At 48.8% G+C, this 15,426-nt stretch overlaps 1 protein-coding gene across 2 annotated transcripts in view; it reads left to right on the top strand.

Annotated features, from left to right (window-relative positions):
• PTPRU (protein tyrosine phosphatase receptor type U) overlaps positions 1 to 15,426 on the top strand; it is a 103,542-nt gene that overhangs the window by 10,069 nt on the left and 78,047 nt on the right. For both annotated transcript variants that reach the window (XM_077150541.1, XM_077150542.1), the window contains exons 2-7: positions 5,771 to 5,902; positions 8,761 to 9,032; positions 9,551 to 9,632; positions 9,732 to 9,847; positions 10,219 to 10,393; positions 10,807 to 11,100. In XM_077150541.1, coding sequence (XP_077006656.1) covers positions 5,771 to 5,902; positions 8,761 to 9,032; positions 9,551 to 9,632; positions 9,732 to 9,847; positions 10,219 to 10,393; positions 10,807 to 11,100 — 1,071 coding nt within the window. The remainder of the gene's footprint in view (positions 1 to 5,770; positions 5,903 to 8,760; positions 9,033 to 9,550; positions 9,633 to 9,731; positions 9,848 to 10,218; positions 10,394 to 10,806; positions 11,101 to 15,426) is intronic.

Here is a 15,426-nt window from a genome sequence, read left to right as displayed (position 1 = left end):
TTGGCTAAAAAGACCAGAATTGTCGCTGGGTTGTATTTGGATTCCATAGGCCAGAGATGGGGCTGTGCTTGGGATTCAGTGTGATCCTAGTCCCTGTGTTTGCTCTCGGATGGGAGAGGTTTTGTTTTTCCTGGGGCCACTCTTGGGACCTGGGTGTTCTGTTGAGAAACCAAAGCCCGCATTGCAAACAAGGCTCTGTTTACCTAGAGTCTTCAGAAAACTGCTGCTGTCACAGAGCACATTCCCTGTCCGGTGGTGAGGAGAGGCTGTGCACACATGCATGTGATGCTCACAAACACATACATGTACCCCCTCTACCTCACTCTCTGCTCCCCACCCCCACAGGCACATGTGTTGGCTGAATGTGCCCTTCTACCTCTGCACATAAATATCTACCTACACACCTACAACTTCAGGCACACTTCCTGGGAGACCCACACTTTCAGGCATCCATGCTCACCCTCATATATCCTTCTCACCACAGTGCCTCTGCCCTCAATCATTCTTGCTCACATGCATAGTGAAACAACTGGGATCAACTTTCCAGAGCTGGATGTCACCTGAGAGGCTCCCTATTCTCATTTCCTAGGTGAGGAAGCAGGGGATCAGAGAGGGCAAGCTACCTGCCCAAGGTCACACAGGGAGTTAGAGGCTCAGCAGGAATAAGACCCAGGGCTCCTATCTCCCAATTGAATGCCTGCAACTTGGTACTCTCAGCCCTGCATACACACTCTCATGTATTTGCACCCTGCTTATGGAAACACACGCACATGGAGGCATTGAGACCATCTACGAGGGAGAGCCGCTCCTGTACTCTGGTTCCTCCTCCATAGGTTGCTTTGCCCCTCACATCACCCCATCCAGAACCCGGCAGGATGTGGGTAAACCATCTCTGTGCCTTCCCAAATTGTGGCTGACGGTTGCTCAGGCAACCGCCTGCTAGACTGGGAGATTAGCTGAGGAATGTGGCTGGGCCAGTTTGAGCTGAGGCTGGGGGAGGTGGTGGGGGTCCTGAGTTGAATCAAGCCCCCCTCTCAGAGAGGCTGCAGGGAAACTGGGTGCCCAGCGAGGGCCTGATCTTCTCTCCCTTCCCAACCCAGTTGAGAATGTGTCCTCTATGCTTAGACTAATCTGGGGGAAGGGAGTGTGTGACTATTTGAGTGTGAGGATCTGTGTGTGTGTGTGTGTGTGTGTGTGTGTGTGTTTGTCTTGTGCTTCTCTCTGTGGGGCTCTGGATGTGATTGGGATATGTGCTGTGTGCACCCAAGATGGGTACTTGAGGTCTCTTTTCTTAGTAGTTCCTGGCATCTATCTCTGAACCCCAGACTCTGGTCCCAACTCCCTGTTGATTCTGCAGTGCCTTCTGAAGGAGCCGCCACCCTCCTCTATGGTTTATAGGGTATATCACTCCTCTCATCTGATTCCGGGCATTCCCCTGCTCAAACATCTACTGTAGCTCCTTAATTCTTCATGTCGCCAAACTCCTTGCCCTGATATTTTTGGTCTGGCCTCAACCCTGATTCCCTACAGTCGTATCTCTCATTAGTGCAACCCCTCTGGGCTCCCCTCTGTGCCCTGGACAAACTGTGCTACTCGTTGCCTTCCTTTGCTCCTCCTGGGCTCTTTGACTCAAATGCCCTTCTACCCATCGTTTCTGGCCCAATTGAAACCCATCCTCCAAGCTCAGTTCAGATGCATCCTCCTTCAGGAAGCCTTTCCCCTGCTGCCATGCCCTCCTGAGATCTCTAGCTTTCGTGGACCTCTTGGGCACCTCCAGTCCCCCCCTACCCCTCACCCTTTTGTGGCCTTGACTCCTTCTCTGATGGTCTCATATCCTCCCTCCTACCCAGACTGGGAGGTCCTATGAGGGTAGAGTGGAGTCTCAGTTACTCTTGTGCCTCTAATAATGCCAGCCTGGGACCTGCTTTGTGCAAAGTGTCAGTGGCCAGAGGTCCTGGGAATGAACTGAACTAAATATGTGGCCAGCAGAAAGTCAGGGTCTTTTTCTGTTTATACCTAGTCTCCTTGAATAAAGGTAACTGGTTCCAGTCCCAGCTTCTTCACTTTGTAGCTGTGCAAGCAGCCTCATCTCTCTGTGCCTCAGTTTCCATCTGTAAAACTGGAATAATAATAGCACCCACCTTCTGGGTCACTGTGCAGAATCACTGGCACATAGTGTCACAGTGGTGAGTGCTGGCAGCCCCACCTGGTGGTGTTGGTGTACATGTGTGCCCGTGGTTGTGTTGATGGAGTTGAGAGGGATTCCCTGCTCCCATTCTTACTCCGAACCCAAATTCTGATCTAATTTTTTCCCCCTGGGCTGGTGGCCTCAGAGTTCTCTGGGCCTCCAGTAAGAGCTGGGGCTTGGTTTTGGGGCTCTTGCCTCCTGGGCCCTCCAGGCTGGAGGTGATGGGGGCCTTTTTCCAGGGCTGGGGGAGGGCTGCTTGCTTCCATCCCAGGGTGAGCTGGGGTGCAGGTGGGAGTGGAGCCCTCCTTGGGCAAATGTCGCAGAGATGTTACTCTTAAGGGTTGTGGCTAGAATGGGTCCTGGCCCAGAGAGGCAGAGCTGGAGATGGCCTGGCCGATGATGCCAGTCAGCCTGGGCTCTGGTCTGTTGGTCTGGGGTTGCTCTGGCCCAAGACAGTCTGTGAGACTCTGACCAGGCAGAGGGAGTCATTCTAACCGAGGAGTCACCTGTTTGGGGCAGGTGGCAGGGGTCATCTGGTGGAGGTCAGGAACCACTCTGGCTGGAGTTACCTAGCTTGAGGTCAGTCAGTTCCATGGTTATTCTGGCTGAGCTCAGATGGTCGGGTGATCATTTGGACGACATTAGGGGCTACTCTGGGCAGGGACAATCAGCTGGGGGCTACCCTGGCTGAGGTCAGTCTGTTTGGGGCTCATGAACCTGCATCAATACATCTGTGGGACCACATGACTGAAGTTAATCTGAGGGTTACTCTGACAGAGATCAGATGGTCTGTGGGTCACTCTGAGTAGAGAGTTCAGTTTGGGCATTGTTCTGAGTGGGTTAGGCAGTCTGGAAGTCCTGGCGGGTCACGTGGCCTAACCCTGGCTAAACAGGACAAAAGCTGGGTTTCCTACCGCCATGCATGAGACAATCCGGGGCAGCTGCCTTATTACTTGTGAATGAACAAGTTGGATCTGAGCCCCAGCCTGGCTCTAGATCCTGGACTTACATTTTGGCAATCCCTCTGCCTCAGGGAAAACTTGGTTGAGAAGACCCTTAGGGACAGGCCTAGTTCTGGCTGAAGTCAGCTGTCCCCCTCCTCCAGGAAGCCCTCCCTGACCATCCCTGCTGGCCATTTCCCCACTCTCATGTACTGCGGATCTTTTCTAGAGGGGGGGCTGGGGACCCTCCCAGCACAGACAGGGATTAGCATCCACCTCCCCTTGGCCATAGAGCATGATGCTGACCAGGGCTTTTGAAATTGAGAAGGAAAGAGCACGTCCAGTTAAGGTCTTGCTCCAGCCCTGGAAAGAGGCTTCTGTTGTTCTGTCCCATCAGCGCAAAGCTAGCCGCATACCCACATCTCATTGTTTCACATTTTGAAGGGACCAAGAAGGGGAAAGGGAGACCCCAACAATGACCAGCTCCTTCTGTGTGCCTGACTCTGCTGCCTCTGTTTCCATGTGCCACTTTCTGTGATCTGCATAACAACCCAGAGAAGTAGGTGTTCTAAATGAAACACCTGAGTGTCCTGGAAGTGACATCATCTGGCTGCATATGCACATTGTGTGCCCAGCACTGTGCCTGGCTGTGGCCCTCACTCCCTAGTTGCTGTTTATTCCCTCCTCTCCTTGAGACTGGGAAGCAGCACAGGTCCTTTGCGTGTTGAAGGTTTCTCTGGTAGGAAGCATGGATTTTGGTGTCCAACCAACATGGATTCAAATCCTGCCTCTGTTTTTTATGTAAGCTCAAGCAGCACATATTAAGAGCTGCTGTTTCCTCAGGACTTGCTATGTGCCAAGCCTTATGCCAAGTGGACCCCACAGTAAATCCTGAACAACTGAGGCTCAGAAAGGAGAAGTGACTTGCTCATAGTTACAAGGGTTGGTAAGTTGCAGAGATTCCATCCCAAATTTGTCTGATGCCAAAGCCCACTCACTAATCGACTGTGTTATACCGTGGGTGAATTTCTTTACCCTTTGGAGTCTCAATTACCTCACCTGTCAAATGGGGAGAAGTACCATGAGCTGGAAGGCATCCAGGACAGGGCCTGGCACGATTTGTTCCTGCTTCCTAGCTATTCGCTTGGGCGTTTTCCTGGATCTTGGGTATCTCAGGACTATCCCTGATGGGGCTCCAAGCACTTAAGTTTGGCAGTGAGTGCAGGGGACTGGTTTGCTGTTACTGGTTTGCAGTGGTGTTGTCAGATTTATTAGGTGCCCACATCAGGCGTTAATGAGCAAGCTATGATATACAAACCTCATTAGCAACCAGAGGGCTTGCTCAAACCACCCCTCCTGTTCACATCGACTGCTTTCTTTTAAAAAATTGAGATAACATATAAAACAAAATTTCCCCCTTTAACCTTTTAAAAGTGTACACTTCATTGGCATCACTTACGTTCACAATGTTGTACTGTTGTCGACACCATCCATAACCAAGACTTTTTCACGACCCCAAACAGAAGCTCTACCTATTAAGCAGGAATTCCCCATTCCCCATTCCCCCCTCCCCTAGACCTCTGGTAACCTCTAATCTACTTTCTGCCTCTATGAATTTGATTATTCTAGATATTTCATGTAAGTGGAATCATACCATATTTGTCCTTTTGTGTCTGGCTTATTTCCCTTAACATAATGATTTCAGGGGTCATCCATGTTGTAGCACGTATCAGCACTTCATTCCTTTTTACGGCGGAATAATACTCCATTGTATAGATCTACCACATTTTGTTTATCCTCTCTTTGGTTGATCAACACTTTCGCGCCCCTTCCATCCTGCTTTTATCCTCACTTAAACTGTAGAATTGGTTTCAAATCATGGGGGATTTGCTTCCTCTGGTCATATGTGTGCCCAGGCCATACATGACTGCACTTCCGCTTATCACATCCCTGGAGGCAGAGCCCTTGGTTGGGGGACCTTGGGAGATGACTGAATCCCTTAAGCTTATCTACCAAAATGAGAATAATAGTGGTACCTGCCTCCAAAGGGAAGGCCCAAAGGAAACTCTGCCTTTATAACATTTATTACTGTGCCTGGAATGTCAGCAGGAGATGATTGGTGCTGATTGTTATTATTAAGGAGATTTCCGTGAGTTCTGGATTAAGGTGTTCAAGACACTGCCAGTCCTGGTATCCACTGTCAGTCCTCTCTGTGAAAACGGGGGAGGCAGGTGACAAGGCACTTGACTAGCAGTCACCAGAGGGTGGTTCAAATCCCACCTCTGCCATTAACTAGTTATGTAACATTAAGGAAATCACTCAGCCTCTTTGGGCCTTAGTTTCCTCATCTGTAAGATGGGCATAATTCTAGTCCTGATCTCATGGAGTTGCTGTGAAGCTCCAATGATATCTCAGTAATGATAACTTGGGAGAGGGCCTTGGTAGAGGGAGAGGGGGAAGGGGGAAGAGTTTTTTTTTAAATGGGAAAGAGCAATAGGGTGAGGGCCTGAGGAGAGAAAAGGGTGGGAGGAGGGTCTGCATAGAAGGAGGGAACATGGGGGGACCTGGAGGGCAACTCCAGGTGCCCTCCCTGGCTGGCAGCCCTGCCTAAGCTTGGACTAACCAGGCCCTGCCCTCACAGCTGGCTGCACTTTTGAGGAGGCGAGTGACCCAGCAGTGCCCTGCGAGTACAGCCAAGCCCAGTACAATGACTTCCAGTGGGAGCAAGTACGGAGCCACCCTGGAACCCGGACCCCTGTGGACCTACCCCATGGTGAGACTACTCCCTGTGCTCTTTCCTTCCTTTCACACCTTTCCAGGGCACACCTACCTGCTCTGTGACCTTGGGCACATTACTTAACCTACCTGGGCTTCATCTGCTTTTGCATCTGCAATGACATACATGATGCTGTGAATGTAGAACTCTCTGGATGCTGTCCCACTGTGCACATCAGGTAGTTTTATCTGTAAAATGGATGCAGGACAGGTAATCAAAGATCCTTACAGCTATCAATTAAAACCCACTTCCCCTTGCTCCCCCTGCAGCTCACCTCAGGATTGACTCCACTCCTGCTGGGTCTTTCTGAATTTTCCATTTCCTGAATCCTCCGCTCTCTTCTCCCTGAGAACCTTTGAATCTAATCTCCCCAGGGCTTGAAGATACTGACAAAGCAGTGACATTGGGGGCTAGATGAATGTAAAATCTTCCTCTGTTCCTGTCTTCCTGGAAGTCCCAGATCCTTCCTAACTTCTACCTGGTTCTGCCCCTATTTCAGGATGGGGCACTTTTGGCATCCTGAGCTCTAGAATGGAAGCCAGGAGACTAATTGCTTGGGCTCTAGTACTGGTCTTCGACTGCCCCCCTAGAGTCCTGGCTCCAGAGTTATGAAGATCTGTGTTCAAATCCTGCCTCTGTCCCTTTACCAACTGTGTGTCCTCTAGCAAATCACTAACCTCTCTGAGCCTCCATTTTCTTAACTGGAAAATGATGAGAACAATATCCATTTCATAGGGCTATTGAATAATGCCTATGAAGTGCATGGCATGGGGGTGGCATGTAGGGACTCAATGTTTACTTACCATTGTTGACGATCTTCGAGGACCCCTCAAAGTAGTACTCCTTTTTACTCCCTGGGTTCATAATCAACTGGGAAATAAAAAAAAAGGAAACACAGAAGGATGCCTAAGTATCAACTTTATTATAAGTAAAGGCTGGGTCAGAGGATATAGGATAGTGGGAGAACCAAATGGGCTTGCTGAACTGGACAGCCTATGGACCTCTTCCCCCCTGCCCTATGGCAGTACCAGGCCAGGGTTTTACTGCCTAGCCCAGGGCATGGCTGAGATTGCACGTGCTGTCAGGGGCAGAGGGACCAGCAAAGCCCTCATGATGGGACCAGGATTTTATTACAGCCATGCCACTTCCTGGCACAGGTGGCCTCCACTTGCCTCCCACTGCTCTCTCTGCCTCCTGGAGGCCCCCCATCTCCCCATTCTGTGCGTTTATTCATACTGTGCCACTCCCTGGGGCATTTGTCTCTGCCTCAGTAGGTTTCTCAGCTCCTTGTTTGACCTCTGAGCTGGTGGGTGTCATGGTCGGAAATGGCTAAGAGTGATCTGTCAAGGCACCTACTGTGGCGGGGACCCTGGGCGCTGTATCCCCAGGGCCCAGCACAGTCAGCACTCCAGTACAAGGTAGCTAGTTTGAATTCATTTTTGTAGCCCTGGCTACCATGTATGGGCTCTCTCTTCCCCACATGCAAGCAGAGGCATACCCAATGAGAAACGGGAGAAAGAAATTTAGAATTTCATGAGGGCCTTCTGCTAGATGTTGGGTATGCAGTGGTGAGAGAGACAGATGTTCTCAGACCTCTTGGGGTTCATGTTCTAGGGGAGGGTGTCATGGTTGGGGAGAGAGAGAAGGAAGGAGGCAGAGTCATGCTCAGAGAGCAGGAGAGAGAAGGAAAAGTGATGTTAACAAAAGGAGTAAATGAAAGAAAAGGGGAGGGACGGGTAGTGGGAGAAAAAACAGGGGGAAAAGAAGAAAGAGAAAGTCAGAGGGAGCGGGATGAAAAGGCAAGAACCAAGTATCACATTGGAAGGGAGAGAGACAGACACACACACAGCTGCTACCGGGAGTGGAGAGAAGGGAGGAGAAGCAGGCCAAGAGCGTTTTGGGGGCTGGATGAGCTGTCCTGGGCAGGGGCAGCTGACACACACAGGGACCTGGAGTTTGTTTAGTCTCACACCCCACCAGGACTGATCTGGGGCCACCTCCCAACTCGGGGCTTGCAGAGATGAGTGAGACCCTCTCCAGCAGAGTCTCTGGGGACCCTCCCCAAGCCTTGTCGCTTGGGATCTGAAATGAGCCTGTGTTGGCTGGCAGCTAGTCCCAAGAGGCAGTGGTCCTGGATGACTGAGAGTGCCCCTTGGCAGCTGCTGGGACTTCGCCCCTGAAAAGGAAAGCCGTAATCCTCCCCTGCTGGACCCGGGAACTCCAGCCACCCGGCTCCTCACCAGCCTGGGTGTCTGGTGAAGGAACAGGCCTGCCTTTTTCCAGATGTAAATAAAGAGAATTTGTATCCCGGAAGTTTAGACTCAGAGCATTGGTCTGGAATAGAAGTTAGAGTTTCATTCAATATCTGTTCTACACAATCATTCAGCTTGGAGTTGGAGCCTGTACTCACACACGCAGATCCACACGCCCTTTATTAGCGTGATCCAAAGGCTGGGAGAGAAGCCCCTGGGGACCTCTGGAGGGAGGGCATGGGAACAGGTGGCCTTCGAGGGCTTGTTAAGTGCCAAGCTCTTGATTCCTGAGACTAATAACCTGGTGAATTCTTGGAAGGTTGTGCATCATACCGGTCATGAACTTGGTCTGTAATCTGTAGGTGGTAAGGAACCATAGAAGGGTCTGAAAAAAGACAGATTTGTGTATTTCTTTGCTGCTCCAATCCTTTCCTTTGGGAGAAGGGCCCAGGGAAGTGAAGGGACTTACCTAGTAAGTCTGAGCTGGGCAAGAACCCCTTAACTCCTGGTGAGTCCAAATGCCTGAAGCTCTTTGTTTCTGTCCACCTCACCCTGGCCCTGCTACCAGCCTCCTCAGCTCCCACCTCTTCCTGCTCTTTCCAGGCTCCTACTTGCTGGTCAATGCTTCCCAGCATGCCCCTGGCCAGCGAGCCCATGTCATCTTCCAGAGCCTGAGTGAGAATGACACCCATTGTGTGCAGTTCAGCTACTTCCTGTACAGCCAGGATGGGCGCAGCCCAGGCACCCTGGGCATCTACGTGCGTGTCAACGGAGGCCCCCTGGGCAGCGCCGTCTGGAATATGACCGGATCCCATGGTCGTCAGTGGCACCAAGCTGAGCTGGCTGTCAGCACCTTCTGGCCCAATGAATATCAGGTGGGCTGGGATTAGTCTCTGGTCATCGGGTTGGGGATGGCGGGATGGGGGGTGATGTCAGCTTGAGGCCAGGGAGTAGTGAGCAGCTGAGATTGGAGTTGGTCTGTGTTCAGGGTCATGGGTCAATCTGTGGTCAGCATTGGGTTATTCAGTGACTGAGGTCAGTCTCAGCTCAGCAACAGAGATCATTTGTAAATAGGAATAGTCTATGGCCAGGGTCAAGGGTGACTTGGAACAGTGCTGACCTGGAAACCCTGTTTGGGTGGGTCAAGAATTTTGCTGCTTGAAGGTAACTGTCCAGGATTGGGATGCAACCATTGACCTTGACTTTGTTAGCTCTGGATGCTGAATTCCTTTCTCCCTCAACTAACTGGTTTGGTAAGGAGGGTCAGTGTGAGCTGGGGAGACCTTGATTGTTTGAGGAGGATGGGGCTGGGGTCGAGCTGAACAGAGGCTCTTCCGGGCCCCAGGCAGAGCTGGGGGGATGCCAGTGTGACAGGCCCTTCTGCCTCCCCCAGGTGCTGTTTGAGGCTCTTATCTCCCCAGACCACAGGGGCTACATGGGCCTAGATGACATCCTGCTTCTCAGCTATCCCTGTGGTGAGTCCCAGTGGGTACAGGGGTGCGCGGCCTGGGTGGTAGTGGCTCCTGCTTGCAGGGGCTGCAGACTCAGGTCACAGTGCTGCTCCATTCCTGCAGCAAAGGCCCCGCACTTCTCCCGCCTGGGCGATGTGGAGGTCAATGCTGGCCAGAATGCCTCGTTCCAGTGCATGGCGGCGGGCAGGGCGGCTGAGGCAGAGCGCTTCCTCCTGCAGGTTTGTAGTGGTGGAGGTGGGGGGGGGGGCTTCTTCCTGGCCATGACTCCCTTGCATATTACTGAGTTCCTGCTTCATCTTCCAACACCCCCCCCCCCACACCTGGCCTGTCCTGCCTCCATTCAGGGTGAGTCCTTAGGCTCCCATCTGCCGTCTTTGGTACCTCCCTTCCCACCCCACTCCCCTACCCAGAGCAGAGAGCACTCCAGGACTCCCAGCTCTCCCACCGCAAAGCAACCATCTTCTCTTCATCAGCCTTTATTCTTGCATACCCCTGTGGTGGAGCTAGTTCCAGGAGCCCGAGGTCATTCCTGGGTAGGGATGGCCTCCCTGGCACCCCTGACCCTGATACGGTCCCGTCTCCCCCGCAGCGTCAGAGCGGGGCGCTGGTGCCTGCTGCTGGCGTGCGGCACATCAGCCACCGGCGCTTCCTGGCCACCTTTCCGCTGGCCGCTGTGGGTCGCGCCGAGCAGGACCTGTACCGCTGCGTGTCCCAGGCCCCTCGAGGCGCGGGCGTCTCCAACTTTGCCGAGCTCATCGTCAAGGGTCAGTGCGGGGACATCCGCGGCGGGCGCACCCTCTGAGTGCCGCTTGGGTTGGGGTTCTGATTAAGGGACCGGGTCGATGTAGGCGCCAGGGTCTAGGCAAGAGCCGGGCGAGGTGGGGTCTAGCTGTGAGGCTCCGGGGAGGGGTTCAGCCACTGGAGGTGGGTCTTGGGGATTCTGGGGGGCAGTGCGAGGGAGGATGTGAGCTGAAGAGTGAGGGGGGCTGGTTGTCTTACTCAAGGTGGGCGGAGGCAGACTGTTGAGCCAGGTCCCTAGGGCATGGGGGTTTAGTGGCGGCTGGAGAGGCGAACTGGTCCACCAACGAGGGCACTTGGGTATGGGTGGGGGTGCGAGTAGGGACCTGGGTCTCACAGCGGCAACTGCCGGCTCCCCTCCGACCCCGTCCCCTCGCAGAGCCCCCCACCCCCATCGCGCCCCCACAGCTGCTGCGCGCAGGTCCCACCTACCTCATCATCCAGCTCAACACCAACTCCATCATTGGTGACGGGCCGATCGTGCGCAAGGAGATTGAGTACCGCATGGCGCGGGGCCCCTGGGCCGAGGTGCACGCCGTCAGCCTGCAGACCTACAAGCTGTGGCACCTCGATCCCGACACCGAGTACGAGATCAGCGTGCTGCTCACGCGCCCTGGTGACGGTGGCACCGGCCGCCCGGGACCGCCGCTGCTCAGCCGCACCAAGTGTGCAGGTGGGTGCGCACCGCCCCGGTGTATGGCGTCGAGAAGACAGAGTGGTAAAGGGCCACGTTCCAGACGTAGTATAGCCTGCATCTGGGCTTCTACAACTTTCTAAAACGTTGCGATTTTTTCTTAATCATTGTTATGGTGAAGATGATAATGATACTTTACTTTTTGCCAATTTTACACGTGTACACACACGCACATTGATTTAAAACCCTCAGCAACACCGTGATGTAGGCACCCTCCTCATACCCATTTTACAGATGCGGTGCCTGAGGTTCAGAGATGTTAAGTGACTAGTCACACAGCTAGTAAGTGACAGAGCTGGAATTGGAACCCTGACCATCTGGCTCCACCACCAGATGGTTCTTAATCCTACATCATACTATCTAGGCAAAATGAACAACTCAACACCATCAAATAGAAGTGTATTATTGAATTCCAGCTGGATTTTCTTGTCTGCAGGGGCAGCGAACTTGAGGCCTCCTGTCCCTTGTTAAAAAGGGTAATGCAGATGTAGGATCTAAATTAAGTACACCCACACCAGAGGAGACTCTAGTTTTCCAAAGTGAAATTGAGAAGACAACAGTTTTCTTGCTCTGAGACTTCAGTTTCTATTCATTGGAATTTTTATTGATAATTGTAGCCACCCATGCAGTTGTAAGAGGAAGTAGAGCGATCCCCTATACTCTTTACCTTGTTCCCAGCAATGATAACATTTTGCCAAGCTATAGTGTGCTCTCATAACCGAGGTATTGATATTGATGCGATTCACAGATCTTATTAACACTTCCCCGGTTTCACTTGTTCGTATTTGTGTGTGTGTGTGTATGTATTTAGTTCTATAGAATTTTATCACATGTAGGTTGTGTATTTACCTCCACAGGCTAGATATTGAATGAGTCAGTCATTTCAAGGAACCCTCGTGTTGCCCTTTTATAACCACACTCATCTCTCTCCTACTCCCTGCCTTCAACCTCTGATAACTACTGATCTGTCCTCCATTTATAGAATTTTGTTACTTCAAAATGTCATATAAATGAAATCATCCATATGTAACATTTTTTTTTTTTTGGTTTCAGCTTTTTGAGACATAATTCACATCCCATACAATTTACTCATTTAAAGACTAAAATTCAGTGGTTTTTAGTATATTCAGAGTTGTGCAGCCATTACCAAACAATCAAATTTAGAATATTTTATCATTCACGAAAAAAAATCCTGGACACTTTAGCAGTCAGCCCCATTCCTCCCCTCTACCACCCCACCCCCAATTTTAGGCAATCACTAATCTACTTCCTTCTCCATAGATTTATCTATTCTAGACATTTCATTTAAATGTGATCATACGTGTGTTCTTATGCAACTGATTTTTTTTTTCCTCAGCATAAGGTTTACAAGGTTCATCCATATTGTAGCATGGATCGGTCCTTTATTGCTTTTTTGTGGTCAACTATTATTTTCTTATATGGATATGTCACATTTTATGTGTCTGTTAATCAGTTGATGGACATTTGGGTTATTTTCATGTTTTGGTTATTGTGAATAGTGCTGCTATGAACATTTATATATGAGTTTTTATTTGAAAATCTCTTTCAATTCTTTTGGCTATATACCTAGAGTAGAATTGTTGGGTCATATTGTAGTTTTATGTTTAACTTATTGAGTAACAGCCAAACTTTTCCACAGCAGCTATACCATTTTACATTCCCACCAATAAGGTACAAGGGTTCTAGTTTCTCCTTATACTCATCAACACTTGTTCTTTTTCTTTTTTTTTCAAGTTGTAGGCATCCTCATGGGTGCAAAGTGGTATCTTATTGTGGTTTTGATTTGCAATTCCCTAATGGATAATGATGTCGCACATTTTTTATGAACTTGTCTGTGTATCTTATTTGAAGAAATGTCTCTTTGAGTCCTTTGCCCATTTTTAAATTGGGTTGAATTTTTATTGTTAAGTTATAGGAGTCCTTCATATATTCTGAATTCTAAACCCTTAACATATATACAAATTGCAAATATTTTCTCCCATTTTGTAGATTGTCTTTTCACTTTCTTGATAGTGTCCTTTGATATGCAAATGTTTTAAATTCTGATGAAGTCCAGTTTATCTATTTTTTTTGTTTTGTTTTGTTGCTTGTGCTTTTGATGTCTTATGTAAAAGACATTGCCAAATCCACGTTCATGAAGATTTACCCCTATGTTTTCTTCTGTGAGTTTTATGGTTTTAGTTATATGTTTAGTTTTTTGATACTGATTTGAGTTAATTTTTATATATTCTTTTACATTAGGATATCCAGTTGTCCCAGCTTCGTTTTTTGCAGGGACTGTTCTTTCTCCATTGAATTGTTTTAGTGCTGGGATTGGCTTGTTTTACTTGTTATAATTCCTGGAAATACATCCAAATTACTATGTGTATTAATAGGGCATTACTTTTTATGGCTGAATAGTATTCCTTGGTGTGAATATGCCACAGTTTGTCTAAACAGTTACCTACTGAAAGACATCTGTTCTAATTCCAGTTTTTGACTATTAAAAAAATACTTAAAAAAAGTTGCTATGAACATTTGTGTATAGTTTTTTTTTTTCTTTTTTCTTTTTTACATGGGCAGGCACCAGGAATCAAACCCGGTTCTCTGGCATGGCAGGCGAGAGCTCTACCACTGAGCCACCGTGGCCTGCCCTGTGTATAGGTTTTTACTTCTCTGGGGTCAGCACCTAAGGGTGAAATTTCTGGATCATATGGTAATGGTATATTTAGTTTTACAGGAAATTGCCAAACCATTTTTCATAGTGGTTGTACTATTTTACATTCCCACCAGCAATGTATGGGTGATCTGTTTTTTTCTTATCAGCATTTGGTGTTCTTACTTTTTTTTAGCCATTCTGAGAGGTGTGCAAAGATACCTCATTGTGGTTTTAATTTGAATTTCCCTAAAGGTTACTGTTTTAGTTGTAAGCTGCCAGAATGCAATATACCAGAAATGGAGCAGCATTTACAAAGGGAATTTAAAGAGTTGCAAGTTTACAGTTCCAAGGAAGTGAAAGTGTCCAAATTAAGGCACCGACGGAGGTTACCTTAACTCAAGAAAGGCCATTGGGTCTGGAGAACCTCTGACAGCTGGAAAGTCATGTGGCTGGCATCTGCTGGTTCCTTGCTCTGTGGGCTCCGTTGCTTTCAGCCTCTGTTCCTGTGCGGCTTCCTCGCTTTCCTTCTCCGGGTCTCGCTTTCATCTCTTGGCTTCCCTTGGCTCTCTCCAGTTTCTGACCTGCTTAACGTCTCATGGGAAGGCACATGGCAACATCTGCTGGGCTCTAAGCCTCTCCAGACATCCATATCTCTGTAGCAACTGTTCTCCACGTGTCTACATCTGCTCTCTCTGTCAGCTGTATCATTTCTGAGGTTTCTCCCCAAATTTCCCCTTTTAAAAACTCTAGTAAACTAAACAAGACCCACCTGGAATGGGTGGAGTCACATCTCCCCCCCATTAGAAGGTCACATCCACAATTGGGCACACTGCATCTCTGTGGAGATAATCTAATCAAAAGTTCCCAACCTACAGTATTGAATCAGAATTAAAAGAAGCAATTGGCCTCACAAGATTGGATCAGGACTAAAGCATGGCTTTTCTGGGATACATAATACTTACAAGCTGGCTACAGCTATTGATGTTGAACATCTTTTCATGTGCTTATTTTCCATCTGTATATCCTTTTGATGAAATGTCTATTCATGTCTTTTGCCCATTTTCTAATTAGGTTGTTTTTTACCAGTAAGTTCTGAAAGTTCTTTAGGTATTCTAAATACTAGTCCTTTGTTGGATATGTGGTTTGCAAATATTTTCTCCCTGTCTGTATTTTGCCTTTTTATCCTCTTTGCAAAGGCATTCACAAAGCAAAATTTTTAAATTTTAATGACGTCCAATTTATCAGTTTTTCTTTTTATGGATTGTGGTTTTGGTGTCAAGTTCAAGAACTCTTTGTCTAGCTCTAGATCCGAAAGATTTTCTCTCTCTCTTTTTTTAAGTGTTAAAGTTTTACATTTTACTTTAAGTCCATGATCCATTATTAGTAATTTTTGTATAAGGTGTGAAGTTTAGGTCAAAGTTTATTTATTTATTCATTTAGCCTATCCATGTCCTTCAGTGTTCTTTAAAGCTGGTCTAAGAACCATCTAAAATTTAGCTGAGTGCCTTGGAGTTCCACTCTTGGGGAGATCTTGGGTAGTGAATTGAGTGCTCCAGGGGGAATTGCTTTCTAGCTAAGGGATCTGGGACAGGTTATTTAGCCTCTGTTTTGGTCAGCTAAATGCTGCCAGAAGGCAATGTACCAGA

Source organism: Tamandua tetradactyla, chromosome 2, assembly GCF_023851605.1.
Source record: "Tamandua tetradactyla isolate mTamTet1 chromosome 2, mTamTet1.pri, whole genome shotgun sequence".
NCBI classification, from domain to species: domain Eukaryota; kingdom Metazoa; phylum Chordata; class Mammalia; order Pilosa; family Myrmecophagidae; genus Tamandua; species Tamandua tetradactyla.
This window is presented reverse-complemented; position numbering and strand designations above follow the sequence as displayed.